Consider the following 26,062-nt stretch of genomic DNA (forward strand, 5'->3'; position numbering starts at 1 on the left):
CAATTAATTTAATTATGTATGAAAAAACCTGAGAAGTATCTGGCCTTTTGAAGGAGTTACAGGCACTTTACTTTCACATCATCCAAACAAATGTAACAAAATAAATTCATTATAAGGCAGGTCTCCCTTAAGCCCCTGTGCCAGGGTATGGGAATAGGGTGTTACTGCCCATTACTTAGTCCAGACTCTGCATCACATTTGACTATATTATTTCTCAGATTCCCTTCTAGTTCTAACTCCTTATAATTATCTATATTCTCACTGTTTTACATTCTTAACCAAAAAATAGTTTGAAATCAATCGTAATGTTATTCAGCTATACGTAATGCTACGGTATGTTAAACTAAATATCAGCAGATTATATAAATCAACATTACAGTATATATTAAGAAACAAATGATTTTACCTGATTTTGGAGCTGTGATACCGGCTTGTTTTCTAACATAATCAACCACCTGACCCAATCGGTTTGAATTACAATACTGGACCTCATCATCACATAGGTAACACCTGTGTCCCAAAAGATCCCAGAGAAGAAAAGCAACAAACTGACAACCACAAAAGGGCACTAGTTTTAATTCATGGAACCCAAAGTGTGTAACCCTCAAATTATTCTACTAAAGAAACTGAAAATGAAAATTCTATGTTTTGAAGGAGACTATACATATTAACTCTGGTTTACTGTTAAATAAGGTTAGCCTGAATTATAGCTACATATAAATACTGTGAAAATACTCCAAACATTTTACTGAAATGGCTATTTATAACATTAAAGTGAAAGTTTTTCCTAATATTTCAAATTACAGACCTACATCATCAAAATTAACAAATTTTACAACTGACAAATGTTCAGTGAACACTGCTGTGTAAATGGTTTTTAAAGATGTAAAATTTTATTTTAATGAGGTTAAAAGAAATACCAGCCTGACATTTTCATGCAAATTCATTGCCAAAATTTACTATATTCTCAGTTTATCTGGAATTTGTTCTTAGTGTCCCAATTTTTTTTTTTTGATGCTTTTTTCTAAGTTTTTTTTTTTTTTTACCTCTTTATTGGAGTATAATTGCTTTACAATGGTGTGTTAGTTTCTGCTTTATAACAAAGTGAATCAGTTATACATATATATATGTTCCCATATCTCTTCCCTCTTGCATCTCCCTCCCTCCCGCCCTCCCTATCCCACACCTCTAGGTGGTCACAAAGCACCGAGCTGATCTCCCTGTGCTATGCGGTTGCTTCCCACTAGCTATCTATTTTACGTTTGGTAGTGTATATATGTCCATGCCACTCTCTCTCTTTGAGTGTCCCAATTTTTAAACTAAAAACAATCTACCATTCACTTTGTAATATCACAAGAAAGAAAAACAAGTGTGAAAATTCCTATGTCTTCTCCATGCTATAATTTTTGTGTTTGTACAATACTAAGCAAAAGCTTCTCATAACATCACATTCTCTAGCCTTCTGAAAGTGATGGTATTTAAACAAATACTACAAAAAATTTAACTTTCTTGCTCTTTAAACATTTCAAACACCTCCATTCTCCAACATTTCAAATGATTTCCGGCAAATGGGCACAGGAGTTGAAACTCACCATACACTCCAGTTGTCCAAACTAAGAACCAGACAATGAGGTTCGGATCTCGGCGTCATATAGTGCTTCAAGGCATGCTGCTCCTGAGAATTTCTGCCGCAGCCCTAGAGAATCACAATCATAAACCTCAAAGCCACAAAAATTCACCAGGAGAGAATTCATACTCTATAATGAATAAGGAAGTGGGTCAAGAAATTCTGCCATTCTTATAATTTTGAAAATAAAACTTTAGAGAGTCCAGATTTTGTTAAAACTTAAATATGAATAGGCAGCTGAGGACATTTCAGGAAGAAGGTATGTATAAACCCAAGCACTAGGACTCTTCCACTCCAACTTGTCCTTTCCAGTCCCAACTAAACCATGCTAATGTAGTCATTCACTAGTTCTAGTTCAGACTCCTTAACGTCTTCCTAAGTATTTTCCTAACTTCAACCTTTCTTCATATACATATTTTTTCAGTTTAATATTCCTAAAACAAAGCTCTGTTCATATACTCAATTCAGAAGGGATGAACTGCTCTTAAACTCCTACTCACCAAACCTGATACCCTCCGATCCCAATCCACCTTTTCAGGATTATCTCCCATAATCTCCTATTTGAATATCATCTACCAGCTAAAACCACAGCCCTTCCACAATACAATTTTGTTCACATTATTCCATTTGCCTTGAAATTCTTTACCGTTACTGCCACTGATCAAATCCCACCCAGTCTTCAGGATTTTGCCCAAAGGCCACTTCCTCTCAGAAGCCTGTGCTTATCCTTCAAGATGAGAAAACACTATATTCCTCCTCTAAACACACTCCTACAAAACATGGTATAAATTCCTGGTGGCATTCCTTATTTTCTACCTTATATTAAAGTTGTTAATGTTGATATCCTTCCTCCCCTGGAGTGTAAATCCTGAAGGCATGAAAAACAGAATTAACCTATTACCAAAAACCTAGCAAAGTGAAGGAGGTCAATAAGCATTAATTGAACAAGTAAATGGGAGATTTTCACCTACATCTGCATAGGCATATTCATAAAAGAACACGACCATATTATGTGTCTCCAGGTGATTAAATCACAGCTAAGAAATACATCTTCACTGTGCATCTATCTGAACCAGGCTTCCAACTCTCTTGGATAGCACTACAGTAAGTGGTCCTGTTTCTATTGTAGCTACTAAAAATATACTTCAGAGGGGAAGTATTTACCAATGGCTTCTAATCCTTTAACTATGATATCAAACCTACTGATTTAATTTATCCCGCTCAACATTTAAATCTAAAATAAACTAATTAACATTTGATATTAATTTTGAAAATTATAACACCATTTGAGATTATTTGAAACTTAAACATGACATGAGTTATCGTAAGACAACAGTTGAGAATCCCTTGCTAATGGTGCAAAAGATAACTCTACTGGGATAAAAGTTAACAGTTAATACTGACATTGTCTTACCTTAGGAATTAAAAAAGATAGCAAAATAGATAAAATTTATAGCAGGAAATGTATTGTGGAAAATTTGAAGTAGTAAAATATATTCATCCTCATCATATGTATCTAACAGGTTAAATGAAAACTTTTCAAATATAAATAAACAATAAATATGTTCTTTACTAGCATATAAAATTCTTTTAACTGTCTGACCACAATAAGGTATCACCTATCAGAATGTTTAGAATAAAAAACTGTGACAATACTAAATGATGGCAAGGACGTGGAGAAAGTGGATCACACATGCTACTGGTAGGGATATAAAATGGTACAGCCGTTCTGGAAGAGTTTGGGAGTTTCTTAAAAACTAAACATTTAAGGGGATTTCCCTGGTGGTCCAGTGGTTGGGACTCTGCACTTCCACTGCGGGGGGCACAGGTTCAGTCCCTGGTCCGGGAACTAGGATCACATGCCACGTGGGGCAGCCAAAAAAAACCAAAAAAACCCAAAAAACTAAACATTTAATTATCATATTACCCAGCAATTGCACTCTTGGACATTGTCCCCAGAGAAGTGCAATCTTAAGTTCACGCAAAAATGTGTACACAAATGTTCACAGCAGCTTTATTCATAATCACCAAAAAAGTGAGATAAGCCCCAATATCCTTCAACAGGTGAACAGTTAGAGTGTGGTACGCCCATACCATGTAATACCACTCAGCAATAAAAAAGAACTATTGATACACACGACTTGGGTAAACCCTCAGGTGATTAGGCTAAGTGAAAAAAGCCAATCCCAAAATGTTGTATATTACATGATTCCATTTATATAACATTTTTAAAATGACAAAATTTTAGAAAGAGAGAACAGACTAGTGGTTGCGAGGGGCTGGGGGGAGGGATGGCAGTAGAGAAGTGAGTATGACTTTAAAAAGGCAACACAAGAGGTCCATGTAATGTTGGAACTATTCAATACCTTGACTGTGGTGGTGGATACACAAAACTACATAGGTGACAAACTGTACAGAACTTAATACACACACTCACATGCACAACACACGTATACCCACACACAAACATAGTAAAACTGGGGAGGCCTGATTAAGACTGATGGATTGTATCAATGTTAGTATCCTGGTTGTGATATTATACTATAGTTTTATAAAATGTTACCACTGCCCAGTAGTCCAGTTTCCTAACATATAAACTTACCACCACTAAGGTTGACTAAGAGGCTCTCCTGACCTCTAGTACCAAGGTAATACCTGTGAGCTGTTCTGCAACCCACATACCACCCAACCCCAAGGTATTCATTCCCCCAGCAGCCAGAAATGTGGCCTGGTGACAGCTCACAGCTCAGTCTGTCCATCCCCAAGAATTATCCTCAGTGGAAGGAAGCTGCCTTGCCCAAGGTTAGTCCCCCTCCCCAGGGTCAGCCCATATCCAATGGCTGGTCTATGCACAAGTACAAAGGCCTGGCCTCTTGCCTCAACTCAGGACCTCTCTGAAGGCCAGAGTTCACTGTGGGATCAGCTGAGGCCCCGTAGCACTGCCTCTTTGCTCTCCCTCTGCCTAAACTTGCTTCCCTCACTGTTTTCCTTGGGTGGTACCTGAGAACACCCCCCAATAAACCACCTACACACAAATCTCACTCTCAGAATCTGTTCCCCAGGGAACATGACCTATGCCAGCTAACATTCTGGTCACCCATACTGTACTTTCAGGTAATATCTTCTAAAATGAGTTCATACTTATATAAATTTATAAGTTCATACTTAAATAATAAAATCCCATATCAATCAAAATCTAAGCATACCTGATGGCCACATTTAAGACACAGCCAAACTGAAGGATTTTCTTCTGTTTCTTCTTCAGATTTATCTTTTACTTTATTGTCTGTCTTACAATCTTGGCAAATGTTCCATTCCACATTCACTAAAGCCTTTTTCAAATTACCTTGTTCCAATCCTCTTCTAATGTGTCTGCACATAGGTTCTATTAAAACAAATAATAAAGGAGTACGTGAGGTAAAATACGACTTTCTTCAGTTAATCTCAAAACTTACACTTGATTTGAACTTCAAAAATGAATTTATAAACAAATTTTTAGATAACCTGAAAAGTTAAATTTTTGTTTGCTATTTGATTGTAAGATGATTATGTAAGAAAGAGATTTTATACAAATTTTGAAGTCCTAGGTGCAACTACCACCACCCCAAATCACTTCAATTTATTTATCGCATCTATTATTCTCTTTATTTTAAAAGGTTTGTAGAGAAGGTCCCTCATTCAGTCAACAATACAACTACTGCACACCCGGCACTGTGATAGATGCCAGGGAACCTAAAAAGTGACCAACTCACAGCTCTTTCTTTAAGCAGCACACATTCTAGCAGGAGAAGCAAATAAATAAATGTACAAGAATCTCTGAAACATGTTATAGCAGCACGAGAAGGTTGAAGTCAACGAAAGTTTCACAGGGGAGGTAATGTCTGTACAATCTTGGAAGATATTTACAGTAACACAAACTCATATTAATTAAGCACTTAACTATGAGTGTGACACTGTGCTACATTATCTCATTTAATCCACACAACCACCCCAGAAGGAAGACTCTACTATGCCCAATGACACATGAGAAACCTCAAAGTTAGTGCCCAAGGTCACATAACTACTGAGCAGCTATGCCAGAATTTGGATTCAAGTCTTTCTTATTTCACGCTCATACTTTAAACTATGACCTCAGGGAGTAAAGAACAATCTGAAAAGGCCACATCTCACGAACAAAGGGATGGTGGTGTAAAATGTAAAGGTGCATGCTGTCTCCTGAGAATGGCAGTCACGCATGTTTAAAAACGAGCCGCTGGACCTGAAACTGAAAACCCCCGAGCGGGGGCTAGATCACTAACAGGCTTTGCAAGCCACTCTAAAGGGCTTCAGTTCTTTCAGGGCCCCTGGAGGTTTAGAAACTCATCAAGTGACACAATTAGCTTTATGTCCACTGAATGTGCACCAAGAGAATATAAATGCAAGTGAGATCATGTGAAAAACTACTAAATCCCAGTAAGTCGTCAAAAAAACACAGACTGAAAAAAGAAAATACTCTTTTTCAACTAGCAAATCAGGAAAGATTTTTACAAATGATACTAACCTGTGTTAATAAAGGTTCAGAGAAATGGGCACTTTGTTACGCTGCAAGGGGGCCCGTAAATTAGTAAAACATTTCTGAAGGGCAATTTGGCAATAGATCCAAAAGAGCCTTGAACATATTTATACCATTTTCTTCAGCAATTCTAATTCTAGGATCTGTACCAAGAAGATAACCAGATGTGCACAGTTTTAGCTATAAAAATGCTTACTATGACTCTATTCATAACACTGAAAAGTTAAAGATTTATCTACATTTGTAACAGTAGGGGATTACCTAAATAAATTATGAAATGTGCAACCATGGTCTTTTACATCAGTGGAATAAACATCACGCCATTAAAAATGTTGTGCAGACTATTAAATGACATGTCTATACAAAGATTAAGTTAAAATGCAAATTACAGAATAATGTACACTTTGATCCCATTTTTACATATTAAAATAGATGTCCATTTAGGGATACAAACAGTACTTTAAAGATTTAGTTGGTGAAATATACCTAAAGATTCAGAAGAATCATCAATTGGAACAGTTTTTCCCTTTGTCCGTTTCTTTCCCATGTTGGCACTTTATGGATTACTTACTGACACAAAATAACAATCTAGAAAACAAGATAAAGTTAGCTTGACAAAAAAAAAGTATGTTTTACAGTTCTCTTGGAGACAGTTACATAACTAAACCACATAATCTTGTGTGTCTATTAAGTTACAAAAACCATTCACATGTATCATCCAGTTTTCAGTAAGAACCCTGAAGTAGAGTACTACCTCTGTTTTTCATAGCCTAGGAAACTGATTCTTAGTAAGGTTAAAAGGTTTTCAATAAATGTAAAGGTCAGGAGAGAACCTACACCTTCTTACACAGATCTTGAAAAGTCTCAGCCCCTTATATTATTAGGAATTCAACTTCTCACTAGATAAATGTGGAATGGTGGTGGCACTTTGAAACAAGATAATTTCTCGTCCTTCAAAGCCATCTTTCTTAGCTCCTGCAGGGAATGCAATTGATTGATATTTCTCAAAGAAAATTAAAAATAATTCTGAAAACAATCTCCTAGAGGGAGTTAGAAAATTCACAAAATAATTCAAAGCCAAATATAAAAAGTGACACACGGTTCTGCATTTTTCCACACCAGGATTTCCTATGGATGTTAGCTGAAAATTGATTACATCTGCATTCTCAACCATTTACATTATATTCTTGACAAAATCAGTTTGGACTATTATGATAAATCTAGTTCCTATCAAATCACCTCCTTAGTCAACAATTAAAAATTAGAAAACATGAAAAATACTGAAAGTACATACAGGTCTACCTAATAGCGATTATGAAAAGTATATTTTACATACATTAGAATAACTTAGTGTCAAAATCACTTAAATGACTAAAATAATTATTTTACCTGGGATGCTTATTAAAATTCTGATTGCATAAATGGAAAGTAGGACCTGGGACATACGTTTTTAAAACACTTCCCAATTAATTCTGATACTCAGCTGTCATCTTGCTCTGGCTTGGAGTATTAGAAGTATTCCTCCTTTAGCTCTTAATGGGTTAGGGTAACTAAAGGTAATTCCAAAAGGTTTGTATGAAGAATGAGTGGCAAATTAAATAACTGTTAACCTTTTCAAAGATAATATAAAACGTAACAGTTTCATGTTTACAAAATAAATGAATTAACTACTAACAAAAGAACACAACTATACGGGTATATATAAAATGAGGGTATATTTTATGTAATTTTCTCACCCCAAAATAATATTTAACATAATTTATCTTATCTAGAATTGCAGATTTTAGGGGAAAAAAACAGCATCCAAGTTCTTGCCTCCAATCCAACTCCCTCTAATCTGTGCTGCATTCCAGTACCAGACATATCTTCCAATAATGCCATTTTCGTCATATCACCCTCTTGATTCAAAGTATTTAACAGTTTTTCAACCCACCCTCCTATGCTATGCACTCATGGTCCCTTATAAATTGTCCCCACCGCTGTGGTAATCCTGACTCTCATTACTTCTCAACAAAGAACCACTAACGTTTGATCATATAGTGCTTCTAATCTTCAAAGCCTTTTCATAAGTATTATCTCATTTGATTTTCACAAAACCCTTTAAATGGAGCATTTCGCTAAAGAAGGCAACTCAAGCAAAACGATGAAAGATCACAGGGTGGCAGAGATGGAACTAAAACGCCGATATTTTGGTTCCAAGACAGAATCAAGCCAGTCTCTTCGGTATCCTCCACTCCAAAACACCCTGCCCCTACCTCTAAGCCTTTGATCTCCAGATAGGAGTTCTCTCCATCTATCCAAATCTTCCCAATTTCTCCAAGATTTCCATTTCAATGGAGCCTTAGGCAACCATTCTACTCTAAATGAACCACTCAACTCTACTTCCCCAGCTAGTGTGCACTATTCATCTTGTACCCTAATCAGATACATCAGTGGGCTGCTTCTTAAATCTTTAACCTGAACATGTGTTATTTCTCTATCTGGAATCTAAAGTTCTAGGAGCAAGAAATGGTTTTCGGCGTTACTTCTGAATCGCCTATAGCATTTAGCATACTGTTAGTACACAGTAGGTCAAGAAATACTTCTTGCATTGAAATAGAAAAAGAGAATAGTACCTGAGGCATTAAGGATGATTAGGTGCAAAGGTAGGTACATAAGAATGAAGCACTCAAGTTCCGGTGAAAAAGAGAAAGGTAAAGAATGAAGAAATCTGCAGTAGTGAAGACAGCACTAGCAAATCTGGTTTGAGGACTGCAGTAGCCCACACTCCAAAGTAAAACTTGAAAGACGAACTGTAATTGCTGCAGGCAGAGGACAGTAAGGGGGTTGCTTCAATGATGTGGAAAGAGCTCCAATAAATTTTTTTTAATTTATTTTATTTATTTTTATTTTTTGGCTGTGTTGGGTATTCGTTGCTGTGTGCGGGCTTTCTCTAGTTGTGGCGAGCGGGGACTACTTTTCGTTGTGGTGCGCGGGCTTCTCATTGCAGTGCCTTCTCTTGTTGCAGAGCACGGGCTCTAGGTGCGCGGGCTTCAGTAGTTGTGGCTCGCGGGCTCTAGAGCGCAGGCTCAGTAGCTGTGGTGCACCGGTTTAGTTGCTCCGCGGCATGTGGGATCTTCCCGGATCAGGGTTCGAACCCAGGTCCCCTGCATTGGCAGGCGGATTCTTAACCACTGCGCCACCAGGGAAGCCCCTCCAATAAATTTTTGACAACTATAAAGGGCATCTAATGAGTCGTTGAGACGAGAGTACTGTGAGTACCATCAGCTATAAAACATCAATAAATCTATAAAATTTTTCAGACAAGTCTTCAGATGAGCGTTACTTTTTGCAGGACTCCACACAAAATTGAAATCATAGCTGGTTTTGCCGGCTCCCATATTATCCAGTTCCCTTCCCTCTCCGCCCTCCCAGTCTTCCCATGCCTGCTCGGTTCCGTTAAAAATGCAAGCGTTTGGAAAACTTTGCAAGACTAGAACACGGCTTTCAAGTTTTGAGTAGATTTATCCTACCCTGGGAGCACTGATTTAGTTAGGTGACAGATGCTGCCTATCCTACTAACCACCACACGGACGCGGCAGCAAACTCAGCCCCAACCCATATGGTGCCCCTAGCCGCGCGGCGCCCGCCACACCTCCCCTTCCCTTCCAAACTGCTCCGCACCCACGGGGGGACCTCGGGGTCCACCGGGTCGAGGAGGGCGCCAGCACCAACAACTCATTGGTCAGCTCCTGGAACTGACAGAACATGACGCCAATGAGAACGCGGTACCGGGCCGAGGCCAGGGAACGTGCTTAAGGACGAGGGCCTTCGAGAGGAGAACGAAGTCGGGCAGGAAATTCGGACTCCCGGCGCGCAGGAAGTCGTGCGAGTGACTGCGAGGCAGTGGGAGCAGAACTCACCCACGGCGACAGCGCCCATAACTGCATCCCCTAATGGGCCCTCGGGCTGGGCAGCCTGCTCCGTCTTCCTCCCGGTGACGAATTGAAAGCGACAGAGCGGAAGCCAGCGCGACTCCTAGAAAGCAACAACTTCCGCTATGCAGCATTATGGGAAGTGGCTTTGGCCCCAGGGTCCGGCGGCACTGACGCCAGTTAATCAGCGCCTGCGCGGGGCTCACACCGGAAGTCTGAACGCGGCAGCCCCTGGAAGCTTGGCTGTCAATGAGTATTTCCCGCTCGCGTGTGGCTGTGGGGTTATTGAAATACTTCTAAAGTATGGGTACCTGGTGGTGGTCAGACATTTGGAGTCTCCAGGATAGTTACCTTATTCAAACACATCGCATCTGAAGGCTGGCTAAGAGGGGAACATTTAAAGTTCACGCATTTTTCCCTAATTCTGTCCAGTCGACTTCTAAAGTTGAGTATGTAAATAGTCTTGAACTAACCTTGCCGACACAGGGTAAAATTTACAAATATTTACTGTTTACTCGTTAGAAATAGGTAAGTGCCAAGCCCTCTGTAAAGTGAAATAAACATGGGCCTCATCGCCCTGGACTATCGTCTTATGCAGAAGACACAATAATTGCTAGGAAAAAAAGATGCAGGTGCCAACAGAAAAGCAGGCAAGGGATATAAACAGGTAATTCACAATAAAAGAGCATGATGTGAAGAAATATTCATCCTTATTAGTAATCTGATAAAACTACGTTAAGAAAGTGGCATCCTAGGGACTTCCCTGGTGGCGCAGTGGTTAAGAATCCGCCTGCCAATGCAGGGGACACGGGTTCGAGCCCTAATCCGGGAGGATCCCACATACCGCGGAGCAACTAAGCCCGTGCGTCACAACTACTGAGCCTGCGCTCTAGAACCTGCGAGCCACACGTACCTAGAGCCCGTGCTCCACAACAAGAGAAGCCACCGCAATGAGAAGCCCATGCACTGAAACGAAGAGTAGCCCCAGCTTGTTGCAGCTAGAGAAAGCCCGCGCGCAGCAAGAAGACCCAACACAGCCAAAAATAAATAAGTAAATAAATAAAAAGAAAGTGGCATCCTAATCTGTCCAATCGGCCAGAGTAAGGATGGTTAAACTTGGGGGGAAACTGGCTCTCCTGCTCTTTACTGCTGATATAATTTAAGTTTTCTTCATTCAGCACATAGGCTTTTTTTTTTTTTTTCTATTCTAAAACAGCCTTAGGGCCATTGTACCACCTGCTTCCTCTTCCTAGAATGCTGTTCCCTTTTGATCTTATTCTAATTTTGTTCACACTTTAAAAGTCACTTCCTCACAAAGAAATTGGCTGAGCAATCTAGGAAACATAGCTACCCGATCACTCACATCACCTTATTTTACTTCTCCACCCAGCAATTATCACTATCTGGTATTTTTCTTTCATAGTTACCTACATTTACCTCCTCCCCCAGCCTATCCCCTTGCCTCCATAGATACACAGAAACAAGCAAATATAAGCTCTTTGAGAAATGGGACATCTTTGTCTTGTTCATGGCTGTATCTCTAGTACCTGGAAGTGTTTGGAACACAGTGCTTAATAAATACTTATTGAAGAAATATAGTCATGAGAAATGCTTGTACAAGAATGTTCATAGCAGCCTTATTCATAATAGTCAAAGAACTGCAAACAGCCCAGATCTCCATCAAAAGAGGAATGGAAGAACTGTGGTATAGTCACAGTGGAATACAACTAAGCAAAAAAAAGAAATTACTGATACACACAAAAACATGGATGACTCTTTAAACTATACTGAAAGAAGCCTTACACAAATGTGCCTACTGTGTAATTCCATCCATATGAAGTTTTGGAACAGGCAAAACTAATTGTGGTGGGAAAAAAAATCAGAGTAGTGGTTGCCTCTTGGGTTGGGTGGGGACTAACTGGGAAGGAGCATTTAGGAACTTTCTGGGGTGCTGGTAATGTTCTATATCTTAACAGGATTTGAGTTACAAAGGTGTTTGCATTTGTCAAAACTCAGCAAATATACATTTAAGATGTTCATTTTTACTTCAAAAAAAAACTGATAGGGATAGAGTAGGATAATCAAATAGCTCAGAAACCCCATTAGGGGATTGTAGATAAAGAGGGAACTTTAGGGGGCTTTGGGAGACCACAGTAAGTTAATGATCACTCAAGAATGCAGGTTTGCCTAACCACAAAACCATGCAACAGAAGAATGAGGCATGCCTCAAAACAATAAAACAATGGTAGCATGAGACCCACATCCTGCCCAGTGAGCTCAGTAAGTTAATGACCCCTAGGACATGCTCTCTGCACACATAAAAAACAATAATTTATGGAAAGGTGACACTTCAAAGTGAAAGACCCTCATTGTACTGAGACCTGAAATAATTTTTCCACAGTGCCATGACAGTCCCAGCTTGACCATGTACGGACAAGAAAAACTCCCCTGCCCAACCTGGAGGAGAAGCTGATGATGGAAACATGACATCTACTCAAGAATGAGGAAGAAGCTGGTCTTTTCCCCCTCCCCACTTTTCCTTTGATTATAAAAATGTAACCCACGAAGTACTCGGGGCAGCACAACGCTCGCCTGCCCGCCTGTAAGCCTCACAAGCGTCCTATTCTAATAAATCACTTTTTATCCATCACTTTGCCTCTGGCTGAATTCTTTCTGCCCTGAGACATAAAGGAGCAGAGCTCCTGGGAGCGCCCCCCCCCCCAAAAAAAAAACGCCACCTAGCAGTTTCAATAGTACCTGACATCAATGGATATCAGTTTACAAATCTTATAAATTTATGAGATTTCTACAATGAATATGTAACATAAAGGAAAAAGTGCATTGTGTATATTTAGTTCGTGAAGAAAAACATTTTTAATTACTCTCGTGTTGGAGTCGCGTTCAAACTGTCCTTTTATTAGCCGGGACAAATTTCTGTGCATGCACAGGGTCCTTCCTAAGGTCGCCAAGGCCAGCATCCACGCTCACCTGTTCCTATTGCCTTGCTACTCAGCGTCCTTCAGGGACCAGGAGGATCGTTACTGCTTGGGAAGATCTTAGGAATGCAGAAAGTGGGACCCCACCACTACCTACCGAATCCCGATCTGCATTATATCAAGATCCTCGAAAGATTCCGCTGCAAGTTCAAATTTGAGGAGCGTTATTTTAATGGACCATTTCCTGACTCAGGAAACTTGCCGGCTATGCTTCTCACTGACAGTGGCAGCAGATGGGAAACGCCAATCCGGTAGAACAAAAACTCCACGACCGAGAAGAAGGAAGCTGGGCCCAGGAATCCCACTGGTCTCTGCTCGGGCTTCCGGGATGAGCGGGCCTGCGAGTGCGCATGCGCCAGCCTGGAGGACTCGGTCTCACTCTCCCAGGCTGCCGGGCCAGAGCGGTTCGTAGACTTCCGGTTGTCTAGCCCTAGAATTCTGAGGCTCCCTCCGGATGAGAATTGAGCTGTCCGTACTGCCAGGAAACTCGGGGTTACAGCACCGAGGAGGTCCATGGCTCGAGGTGAGTCCCTGTCCACTGGTGCTCAGCGGGATTAGGGGGATCCCTCGCTGCAGCGGCCCCTTCCACGTCCCGGGAACTTGGCGACCTGGTGGCACCGCCTTCCCACGACCTTCTCACCGCTCATTGGTTAGAGCTGGCTTCGGGGTTTCCTGGCCCCGCCCACCCCTTTACCCTCCCTGCACCCCCCACCCCCACCCTCACCCTCACCCCCACCCCCACCCCCGGCTTGGTCAGTGGTTAGGGGCGAGGGCCCCTGCGTGTCTGGTTTCGGTAGTGGTCCTGGCAACTTTCTGAGACGGTTAGGACTCGGGCAGCGAGACGCGCTCCGCCCTTAAAAAAAAAAACTTAGGGGGGGAAAAAGGATTCCGCTCAGTAAACTCAAGATTCATTCTGCGTTCTTACAGCATTCATTAAAATCTCGAGTCAGAAAATTCTCATAAGGGTGTTTCTGGGACTGAAATCTCATCTACGAAAATAATTTGACAAATCACTTACTTGTGACATCACTGTAGTTGTCCACCCGTAGGTCTATTAGTTCCACACTTTGCTGGTTCCATTTCATCTTCCAGACCTCCAAACTCAATGAGGCCTCCTCCCAAATTCACTCACTCCCTGACTGAGTAAACAAACGTGCCTTTAAATAAATGTCGATTACTCCCCAAATTATATCTTCAGCCGGATCTCATAATTGTACATCTAACTGCCTGCTGGACATCTCTGCTTAATAAGTGTCCTGATAGGCACTTCATTACCTAGTATGTCTAAAACCAAACTTCAGATTTCCATCATCTTCCCCATCTAAGTAAATGGCAGATCCATTCTTCCAGTTTCTTAAAGCCTTGGAGTTATTCTTACATATCACATATAATTCATCAATAATCCTATTGGTTCTATACTAAATCTATGTCCAGAACATGAACAGTTGCTTACCACCTCCGTCGCCATACCTTAATCCAAGCCACCATCACCTCTCCTCCTATCATTGTGGTGCCTAACCTGGTCACCCTGCTTCCATCCTTGTTCCCCTACCCCCTTCCCAGCAGTGAGTGCGGGCCTCTTCATAAGTAAGTCAAACCTCTCCAGTGGCCTTCCATATCAGTCAGGATAAAATCCCAAATCCTAGCTATCCCTATGAGTTACAACATGAACTGCCCCATATTTCCTTTCTAACCTTGTGTCCTAAAACCCTTCCCCTGGCTCATTCGGCTCCAGCCACCTGGTGTAGCACCATCCTGCTTCATGGACTTCGGACATGCTGTGCCTTTTGCCTGGAAAACTTTTTGCCCAGTTAAACACATGGCTTTCTTCTTCAGTGCCTTCAGGTCTCTTCCCTGCAGTCACCTTAGCAGAGAGGCTGTCCCTGGCCACCCCGTGTAAAATTCAACCACCCACCCTGCAACTTGAGCCTTACCTTCTTTATCTTCTTCATAACCGTTATTCACTGGACATACATATATGTGTGGGTTTTGTTGTCATGGTCTTCTCCCACTAGATTAAATCTCTGAGAGTGGAGTTTTTTTGTTATGTTTGTCCATTGTTATAGTCTTAGTGCTTGATACGCAATAGGTGCTCAAGAAACATTTGTTGAATGAATATAATAATAATAGCAAGTACTTTATGGCACTTAATCTGTTACCGGGCACTACTTTAAGCACTTTCCACACATCCTCATTTAATCCTCACAGCCACCCTGTCATTCCCATTCCGGAGATGGGGAGACTGAGGCGCAGAAAATTAAGCCACCTGCCTAAGGTCACACAGTTGGTAATTGGCAGAGCCAGGAGTTGCACCTTGGCAGTCTGGTAACAGAGTACATACTTAAACCACTATGATAAAAAAACCAAAGTAAATTCACCTTCTCTAATAACCATGTAACAAGTTGTTTCCTAGTTTCCTCAACTCCAACATGACTAGAAAAGATACGGAATTCCAATAATCCAGGAATTTTAAATATTTATGAAGATATTTTTAATAACTGAGCAAATGCTTAATTAAGTTAGGATGTCAAGTGAAAATAGTAGGATATAAAAATATACAAAGTCACTAGAGAGTAAAGCAAACATTATATTTAAAGGAGGGAGGCATGTGCAGTTCTAACTGTGTAGAGAAGAGCAAATATCATTAGGTCTGGAAAAAATGTTTGGGGGTCAGAAAGGTTTGGGATACTATGCATACTAAACCCTCTTGTTAGAAATTCATGGTGCATATTGGCATCTAACAATAAAGACTCTGAGAAATCACACACAAAAAGTGTGCCGTATAATTTATTGTCCTAGACTTCTCTGGTGAGCCAGTGGTTAAGACTCCATGCTTCCAATGCAGGCGGCATGGGTTCAATCCCTGGTTGGGGAAGTTCCACATGCAGCGAGGTATGGCCAAAAAAAAAAAAAAAAAGTTTATTGTACAAATGGGGTCACTTTTGTCTAGGATAAATACTAAACCAGTCAGGACAAGAAGATGACCCATGGTCACCCTAAAGAAACCTATTGAGCTTTGTGTCATTCAGCATTTCAGGAACTTATTTAAGCACACAATGCTTTATGTATTTTTTTTTCCCAGCATGGCATTGACACCCTGGTAAGGCGTTTTAAGGACATGAGTTGAAAACCACTGGGATTGGGAATGATTAGGTGGTGTTGGCATTGGTTTATACTCTGATCTGTGGAGACTGCCTATCGTATACAAGACGTTATTTTCATATTTTCCTGGTTCGTGTCCAGTTAATCCTAATGAAGTCAACACCCCACCACATTAATCATTCCCATAATCTTTGGTGTGTTTTTGACAGGACCCATTGCAGCTACTGACCTGACACCTCTGAGTAATTTGCATTTCTTTTTAAGTGGAAGAACTTTTTTTGCTCTTTAAAAGTACCGTAGAGTGAACTAGCTAAATTGTTGGCCAAATACCATTTTCTGATGTTAAAGAAATGACCCAACTATATTGGATGAAATAAAGAAGACTTGAATAAATAGACATGTTCTTAGAGGGCTTATAATGGATCATGCAAGGCACCCTTTGGGAAGTGGATCCGCTCTCAATACGCTGGCATTTTGTGATACTGTGTCTTTGAAACTAACAGCCAGATGGTGAACTGGGATAAATTCACTCTGTTACTGACCAGGGTTCTTGGCCTCCTTAATCAATAGAAATTGGTAAGAGGCCAGACAAGAAATTCAGGCAGGGCTTTATTGGAACCCCTGCTGCAGCAGGAGGGAGCGAAAACAAGTAACAAGTTCCCTTGCTCACTCCGGGGGCAGGGCGAGCTGTTTCCTTATATGGGGTGAGGATAGGGGTGGGTCCAGGGGTCGGGGTGGTCTGCCCACCCCATTGGTGGTGCTGTGTGGGTTTTTGATCTTTTTGTATGTTGTTCATAATTTGCCCCAGTTGCGCCTGCATGTAGTCATTTTTAGTCCCTTATAGTTTCTTTGTATTTTTTTGCTCGAGGAGACATTTGTCCGCATGCAAGCACTGCAGCAAAAGGTCCCAGGTCCCAGCCTGTCTCAACTCTATTGGGTAGCTGTCGGGGTCGTCAGCCAGCATGACTTTCCTCCCGGGAACCTAACACACCTCCACCCCATTCTCCCAGACCACAACACTGTTGCCCAATCACCGATTATGTGAACTTTTCCCTAATAGATAGTTGGCGCCCTCTTGCTTGTCTCAGTATACTTCTATTAGACACTGCATACAATCAGTATAATGACAATGTGCAGTGTGAATTGATGGTTGATGGAGAGATATTAGAGGCGGAGGCCAGGTAAGGGGAGTCGTGGTTCTGGAAGGAAATAGATACACACTCAACTTTGAAACTTTGAATAGGCTGTTTAATAAAGGGGCTATTTACAGAGGTGTGGCCAGGTTTAAAGGAACCATGACTATCCCTAGGCTGTAAGTTCTGCTGGAGCTAAAGAAGAAGGGCTGCCTGCAGAAGCTTGGTCATAGAGGGTCACAGCCATTGTCAGAATACCACCAAAGCAGGGAAGGAGTAGTGAGGAAATACCCTAGCCTCTTTCTCCTCCCATCCTCCCACTTCCTGCCAGAGCATTGGCTGAACCCAACCACAAGAAAGGCAGAAGACTTGGGTGCTATAGGCTATAGAGGTCAGCTGTCCAGAGTCCAGGGCAGGGAAAAGAAGGACCAAGAATGGATTTAGAGGATAATCAGAAAGTAACCAGCACAAGAAGAAATATTCCAAATGATGAGTCCCTGAATTAGACCTTGGTAGTTGGGCTTGTGAAGAAGGGACAGGTTCAGGCCTATGCTGTTTTTCTTGTGCTTTCCTGCCTTGCACACCTGTTCTCTCTCCCCACTATGCCTCCTCCTCCCTTGTCTAAGTCTTACCCTTCCTTCAAGGCTCAACTCATATCCTGCTGCCTTCCTCAAATCTTTCCTGATAACCTATTTCATTGATTATGCACTCATCTTAATCCTCGTGATAATACCTATACTGGTCATTTAACACTTGGCCTTTTTACCTTCATTGTTCTATATTTTATTAGATATAAGTCCTGATCTTTGAACTAAATAGAAAGTTCCAAGAAGGAATGAAGGATGAAGCTCTACATATAGTAGCTGCTCAATAAACCTTTACCAAAGATTAAAAGGAATTCCATGAAGGCACCACTAGCTGAAATAATGGTGTTTGATTTCACGGAGTAAATTCTCATTGAGAAGGTAAGCCATGTTTGCCTCTGCAACAGTGGGATTGAGCTCTTCTGTTCCATTCGGAACAGTAACCCTTATTTTTTTTCTGGTGAATTTAGAAGTACTACATGCTAATCATAAAACATCAAACAATATAGAAGCACACAAATTAAAAAGGGAAAATCCTTCTCTTCTTCCCTCTACCCACATTTAGCCAACTGTTAATAGTTTGGTGACTTCTCTTTGTGGTTTTTTTTCAAATATGTGTGATGGTATAAGAATGAATAGTAATATCATTATTTATTGATTAAGATTATTTATATTGCTCTACAATCTACTATTTTAGGTAACCATATAAAATGAACATCAATGTTAATATCCATTTTTAAAATTATAATATTCTACTGTTTGGGTATACAGGCATACCTCATTTTATTGCACTTTGCAGATACTGTGTTTTTTACAAATTGAAGGTTTGTGGCAACCGTTGAGCACATCTATTGGTGCCATTTTTCCAACAGCATTTGCTCACTTTGTGTCTCTCTGTCATATTTGGATTGGTATCCAGAAATCCAAGGGTACCAACCGGAAAAAAAAAAGAAAAATTTAAGCCCTAACAAAAGCCTGCTCTATCTAATAAGGTATCAAGAAAAGTACAGTCTAGCAAGACAGAAAACATTTAAATAATAAATACTGTATACCAGGCAAATCCCACGAAAACACTGTGGCCTCTCCCCTACTAACACCAGCAAAGGGAGCCTAGATTCCATCTTCACTGAGCTGTAATAAGCACCTAATGCTCACCCCTTGTCAGAAAGGTGCCAAAATGTCTGAGTTGGGACCCAGGACTTTCCTCCCTGCTAGGCAGTAACAAGGACTGCACTACAGTGTCAGTGTCAGCCCCATGTCAGGTCCATGTCAGACCACATGAAGAGTTTGTACGTCCACGTGATGCAACAATAACAAGGGACCCTCTTTTATCATTCTGGGGTGTTGTCAGAGAGGTCTAGTGGAAAGTCAGAGCTCTCAACACCACCTACCATTAACAAAGCCACCCCTAACCCTGGTGTTAGTGGAGGCCACCTGGGGAGCAATAATGAGGCACTCCTGTCACTCCCAGCCAGGGAGGTATCCTTAGAGGCCTACAGTGGCACAAGAACTCCCATCCTCACCCAGCAGTAATGAAGAACTCTCTCCACTCCCCCACTCATCTTAGATGTCAATAAAAGCTGAGTAGGGAACCTGGATTTCTATCACACTTGGTAGTAATGAAGCAGCACCCACCTCTTCCCCTCCTGAAGCATTATCAGAAAAAGCATGCTAAAATGGAAGATTTAAATAATATCCAGAGTCTCCTAATACCCCAAGTGTCCAAGTTTCAATCAAAATCGCTCATCATACCAAGGACAATGACGATCTCAAACTAAATGAAAAAAGAAAATCAATAGATGCCAATACCAGAATGACAGAGATGGGAGAGTTATCTGACAAAGATTTTAAAACCGCTGTCATACAAATTTTCAACAAGCAATTACAAACACACTTGAAGCAAATGAAAAAAATAGAGTCTCAGTAGAGAAACAGAAGATATAAAGAAGAACTAAAAAGAAATGTTAGAAATGAAAAATACAACAACCAAAATTAAAAACACAGTAGATAGAATCAACACCAGAAGGAAAGGAGCAAAGGAAAGAATCAGCAAACTGGCAGTTACAACAAAATTACCCAATCTGAATAACAGAGAGAAAATAGACCAAAAATAAATAGAGTTTTAGGGACATGTGAGACTATAACAAAAGATCTGACATTCATGTCATCCCAGAAGGAGAGGAGAAAGAGGACAGAACTGAAAATGTAGTTGAAGAAATAATGGCTGAAAATTCCCCAAATTTGTCAAAAGGTATAAACAGATTCAAGAGACCAGATTAATGTCAAGCAAGATGAACCCAAAGAAATCCACATCAAGACACATCATAGTCAAACTTCCAAAAACTAAAAGAAAAAAGTCTTGAAAGCAGCAAGAGCAAAATGAACCTTAGCTATAAGGGTAAACAATTCAAATAAGAGAGCATTTTTCATCAGAAACTATGGAGACCAGAAGGAAGAGGCATAATACTGTTCAAATGCTGAAAGTAAAGAACTATCATCCCAGAATACTTATATCCAGTGAAAATATGCTTCAGGAATGAAGGAGAAATCAAGACATTCTATGATAAAGGAAAACTAAGAGAATTTGTAACTAGAAGACTTACCCTAAAAGAATGGCTAAAGTACGTTTTCTGAACAGAAAAGAAACAATAAAGGAATTATGGAGGAAATATCATGACTGAGCAAAAATATGAATGAATAAAATGGATTTTCCTTGAGTTTTCTACATCAAAAATTATTACACTGTTGTTCTAAATATATGTAGAAGAAAAATTTAAGATCACTATATTACTAATGGAGGGAGGTTAAAGTAAAAGTGACATAAGATTTCTGTATTTTACTGACACTGGTAAAATATGATACCAGTAGACTGTTATAATTTGTATATACATATGTGTGTAATTATATATATATAATGTTATGTATATATAATTTAGAGTAACCACTAAAAAGGCTATAAAAAGAAATACATGGGGCTTCCCTGGTGGCGCAGTGGTTGAGAATCTGCCTGCCAAGGCAGGGGACACGGGTTCGAGCCCTGGTCTGGGAGGATCCCACATGCCACGGAGCAACTGGGCCCGTGAGCCACAACTGCTGAGCCTGCGCATCTGGAGCCTGTGCTCCGCAACAAGAGAGGCCGCGATAGTGAGGGGCCCGCGCACCGCGATGAAGAGTGGCCCCTGCTCGCCGCAACTAGAGGAAGCCCTCGCACAGAAACGAAGACCCAACATAGCCAAAAATAAATAAATAAATTTATTTTAAAAAAAGAAAGAAATACATGCAAAAACATTATAGATTAACCAAAATGGAATTACAAAATATTTTCAAAAAGGCAGGAAAAACAAAAAACAAAGAAATGGAAAACAAATAGAAAACAAAATGGTTGACTTAAGACCTAACATATGAATATTGCATTAAATGTAAATGTCTAAATACTATAATTAAAAGATAGAGATTGCCACACACACACACAGAGTTATCTCATCCAAAATGTCAATGGTGCCAATATTAAGAGACGCTGAACTAGAGTCTAATTAAAGTCTAGACTCTAGACTTTCAACAAATTCATGTTTTCTACTGCATACACACTGCTGCTTTCCAAGGTAGCTGGTGTTGACAGTACTGAGCCTTTCTGAAGTTCTGCAGCTCCCTTCCCCATGTGACCAAGCAGTTAACAGAGGGAAGAAAGCTGAAATTTGTTAGTTATAATTCATTCACCCCTTTCCATCTTCCAGAATTTTGTTGACAGCTTTTATCTATTATTTCCTCTCCCTTTGTATTTAAGAATCTGTTCCTTTACTGTAGTTTTAATGGGGGAAAAAGAGAGAAAGAGAAAGAAATACATGTGCTCAGCCTTCGTGTTTTATTAGAAAGCCCCACACTTTTTCTTGCAAATGAAATTAAAATCAATTTACCAAATTCTAAAAATTTTTTTTAAATCATATTTTGATTAGCAGCTTGGTAACCTTTATAACCTTGGAGTGGGGAAGACTTTTCTAACAAAGTTTCAAAGTCCAGAATGTGTAAAAGAAAAGGCTGGTGAGTTTGCCTCCTTAAAAATAAAAACTCATGAATGGCACACACAGACACAAAACACCATAAAAAGACTATGTATTAAGAATTTTTTTTAAAGGAGGGGACTGTGTAAAAATTTTAAACTTCCAGGTAGCAACTTTCTGGAAGGCAACTTGGCAATATCTACCAAAATTTTTAAATGCTGTACTAACCAGCCACCTCTACAAACTGATTCTTGAATATACAGTATTCACAGTTCAACATGCTTATATATATATTTATATATATACATGCACATATATATATATATATATATATATATATATATATATATAAACTACCATTATAGAACTGTTCATAATAGAAAAAATCTGGAAGCAACCCAAGTGCCCATCAGTAGATAACAAACGCAATAAATTATGACATATCTACATGATTCAGTATGACAGTCAACCACTAGAAAGAATGAGATAGAACAATATGTGCTGACAGTGAATAGATCTCCAAAATGTATTCGGGGGGAAGAGGGATAGGAAGTAAGGAAAAAAGATGTGTATATATGATCCCCTGTAGATACATTTTAATTATATATTTCATTCTCTACATTTATTTACACATTATACCAACATGTGTTTTCCATATATGTATAATGCCTAAAATGTTTTCTGTTTCTGAAACACCAAAAACTCTGCCTTAGATCGGGGACTTGGACAGATAGGGGAAGCAATCACCAGCAGCAAACTGTATCTTCATTTTTTAACCTTTCTCTGCCATTTGAATTTTATAATCTTGTACTTTTTTTTTAAATGTTAACATGGGTTACTTGAGCTGTGGGATAATTAGCCTTTATTTTCTCTTTTTCACATTCTTCTACTTTTTAAAAAAACTAACGAATATTAAGAGGGAAAAATTAACCATCCACATAACTAACTCTCTTATTCTTTTCATTCTAACTTTCCAAGGTAATCAGTCAGAGCCTCTGTCCTTGTTATATCATTGATATGGCGTTTGACTACATAATTAGTTTACTTCAATGTAATTGCTCATTGTGGCAGCTCAAGATGCCACATCAACTATCTAGAAACAGAGGAATTTGGTGCCTGCTTATTATTAGAGTTTTATGGCTCTCATTGGATTGTCCCGTTCTTTGGGTCCTTAGCATATTACATCTGAAAGTAGAATAACCAGAAGGTACTCTGATTAAATATCATATTTTATGAAGAAATCAAATTTTCAATAAGTATCCATATTCAGTAAGTACCTATATTGAGTTCTCCCAAGATTGTATAATACTTGTAAATGTCTCTATTATCCTATCTTCCTAGAAACCTACAGATATCCAAAAATGATTGAGATTGAACAGGCAGAGGCCCAGCTCTCTGAGTTAGACCTGCTAGCCAGTATGTTCCCCGGTGTGAATGAGCTAATAGTGAATGACCAGCTGGCTTTAGCAGAACTAAAAGATTGTATTGAAAAGAGGACAATGGAAGGACGATCTTCAAAAGTTTACTTTACTATCACTATGAACCTGGACATATCTGAGGAAGCAATGGTAATTCAATTTTACTTTTGGAAGCATGTTTCATGTTTACTTTTGAAACATGTCTCAACTTAAAACAGCACTTACGGCATTTCCCCCCCCCCCTTTTTTTTTTTTTTTAAATCAGGTGATGTTTTCTCTGGCCTGTGTTCTTCCCTTTAAATACCCTGCAGTTCTCCCTGAAATTACTGTCAGGTATGGTACAGAAACTGGCCAACTCTAGAGGTCAAAACTAATCTGAGAATAAAAGCAATTCTCAAGTTTGTTTTCTGTTCCAAGAAAATTGATTTAATTTTTTAATCCCGTATCTTTTCCATCAGATCAGTATTATTAAGTAGATCCCAGCAGGCTCAGCTGAATACAGATCTGACCACATACCTACAAAAGAGTTGTCTCGGAGATGTCTGTATATTGAATGCCACAGAGTGGGTTAGAGAACACGCTTCTGGCTATGTCAGCAAAGACACCACACCTTCCCCTGCTCCAGGAAGTACAGTCCAGCCAGTTGACCTCATTCTCACAAGACTCTGGATCTACAGCCATCACATCTACAACAAATGCAAAAGAAAGAACATTCTAGAGTGGGCAAAGGAGCTTTCCCTATCTGGGTTTAGCATGCCTGGGAAACCTGGTGTTGTTTGTGTGGAAGGCCCACAAAGTGCCTGTGAAGAATTCTGGTCAAGGTTGGCTTTCACGACTTTTGTATGCCTTGTCAATAATTTTAGTACTAAACACGACACTAGAGATGTGGAAATCAGTATGTATGGGCACTCAGTCTAAAACAGCACTCACATATGATCAGCATCACTCCCTTCGCCTGATACAGGGCGCAGAGAAGATGTTCTGTAGATAGATGTTAAATCGAGCCCCTGCCCAAGATGGTGTCTACCGTCCCCTCCATGTCTATGGATCTGATTCTTCCCTCATCTTAGTGATGCTGTAAGTTGTGTGAACCCTGTGAAACAAGGGGGTTTCTAATCTTCTCATTTCTGAGAATTCCCTTTGGGAGGTCGAGATTCAGCAATTTCCACATTTCTAAAATGCTAATACGAGGCAGTGATAATGGCAATAAGTGAGTTTGGGGGTGGGATTATAACCAGAATCATATTTGATTAAAATAAAATCCATGGGAGATAAAAGTAGATTTCTTTACTTCTAGGAAAAGGCACTGAGAAATCTGTATTATAACTTCTATTTTCAGTGCTTTAGAATACACAACACATTTTCAAAATTTCTACTCTGAAAATTTCTTTCAGACTCAGAAAATTAAACTGGAAGAGAATTTTAATTCGCCATCGAGAAGACATTGCTTTTGATGGTACAACTGAGGAAATGGAAAGACAAAGAAAATTTTCAGTTTTTGAAGAAAAAGTATTCAGTGTTAATGGAGCCAGAGGAAACCACATGGACTTTGGTCAACTGTATCAGTTTTTAAATGGCAAAGGTTGTGGGGATGTTTTCCAGATGTTCTTTGGTGTGGAAGGACAATGAGCAGAGGAGTAGTTGAAAGTGTTTTGCTCCTGTTGGTCTTTTGACTTTCTCCCCGACTCTTTCTTGAAAGATTAAGTAATTTCACTTTAGTCCCATTCTAAAATGTTAAGGGGGAAAAAAAGAGGAAAAGTAGTATAGCTGAAATGCATCTGTTAAAAATATTCATGATTGAATGCAGAACTGAGTTTTAAATTATAATCTTAAAATTGTTGATAGACATGTCTTGACATATAAACTACCTATTTTGAAAGAGAAGTTAATTATATTTGAGGACGATAGTGTTGGTGGTCCAACTTGCCACTTATTCCCAATCCCCTTCCCCTTTATCTGCCTCCACTAAGAACCTGGGAAAGCTTAATGCTCACTCTCTCCAGGTTCTCTTGCAGCTGGGGGGGGGACCAGGGAACCTTTGGGAAAACTTTTGCTTCTCTGATTAAAATGATAGATGCAGCTAGGGCACCTCTTCCCTCTCTTTCTGTCCCAAATACCAAAGTGATGGCTGGAGCTGCAGTAGTCCTTTCAACCACGAGGGAAGGAAGGGCCAAGAGAGCCACAGAGATGCCAGTCCTCAAGCTGTTAAACTACTGATCGAACACTAGCTGCTGCCTATCTCTAGACAGCTTATTATGAAATAAAACCAGTTTTATGTATATTTCTGTGCCTGTTACTAGCAGTTAAAAGCGAGTTTGCCAAATAGATTTTTTTCAAAGCATTAGTTTTGCATCTACCCCAGGCATTTGACACAAAGATAAGTGAAATTTTTCTTAAACGGAGTTTTCAGTTCATCTCTATTTTTGTATACTTATGCTCTACCCCTGCTCCTTGGCTCACCTCACAGAAGGCTTTGAAGCACGAGCAGAGCTCAAACTTTTTAATAGGCCTCAGCTATTCATCAAACTGGTAATTTAGAGCATTCATTTTTGGAAAATTGGATTTTGACAAATTTTTCTCTCTGGAAGTGGCCTTCTGTAAATTTATTTTCAGCAAATTGACCTAGAGTCAAATAAACACACTACCTGGATTTTGAGGCCCTCCATAAATCAGTTTCCAAAGTGTTTATTAAATATTTACTAATTGCTAGCACTCAGCTTGGTACTGTGTGTTGGGTA

The 26,062-nt window shown here is 39.8% G+C and overlaps 2 protein-coding genes across 7 annotated transcripts in view; one reads left to right on the forward strand and one right to left on the reverse strand.

The window, feature by feature from the left end:
• The window catches only part of USP16 (ubiquitin specific peptidase 16), a 34,936-nt gene extending 24,748 nt beyond the window's left edge, over positions 1-10,188 (reverse strand). For 2 of the 5 annotated variants that reach the window (XM_061194002.1, XM_061194001.1), the window contains exons 1-5: positions 10,082-10,185; positions 6,666-6,767; positions 4,834-5,012; positions 1,593-1,696; positions 407-510 (exon numbers count right to left, since the gene is read on the reverse strand). In XM_061194002.1, coding sequence (XP_061049985.1) covers positions 407-510; positions 1,593-1,696; positions 4,834-5,012; positions 6,666-6,726 — 448 coding nt within the window. In that variant the 5' untranslated portion in view covers positions 6,727-6,767; positions 10,082-10,185. Of the gene's footprint in view, positions 1-406; positions 511-1,592; positions 1,697-4,833; positions 5,013-6,167; positions 6,323-6,665; positions 6,768-10,081 lie in introns of those variants that run through there. The other 3 variants (XM_061194004.1, XM_061194003.1, XM_061194005.1) reach the window with 2 other exon arrangements.
• A 3,269-nt stretch (positions 10,189-13,457) lies between these two features.
• RWDD2B (RWD domain containing 2B) lies at positions 13,458-25,605 on the forward strand. 2 transcript variants are annotated; one of them, XM_061192945.1, is made up of 6 exons: positions 13,458-13,612; positions 18,115-18,289; positions 23,248-23,474; positions 23,590-23,657; positions 23,783-24,145; positions 24,719-25,605. In XM_061192945.1, the coding sequence occupies exons 3-6, from the start codon at positions 23,268-23,270 to the stop codon at positions 24,951-24,953; spliced, it is 873 nt and encodes a 290-aa protein (XP_061048928.1). In that variant the 5' UTR covers positions 13,458-13,612; positions 18,115-18,289; positions 23,248-23,267; the 3' UTR covers positions 24,954-25,605. The 2 variants fall into 2 exon arrangements, with proteins under 2 accessions (XP_061048928.1, XP_061048927.1); XM_061192944.1 differs by lacking the exon at positions 18,115-18,289.
• The last annotated feature ends 457 nt before the right edge of the window (positions 25,606-26,062 follow it).

Source organism: Eubalaena glacialis, chromosome 6, assembly GCF_028564815.1.
Source record: "Eubalaena glacialis isolate mEubGla1 chromosome 6, mEubGla1.1.hap2.+ XY, whole genome shotgun sequence".
Taxonomy (NCBI): domain Eukaryota; kingdom Metazoa; phylum Chordata; class Mammalia; order Artiodactyla; family Balaenidae; genus Eubalaena; species Eubalaena glacialis.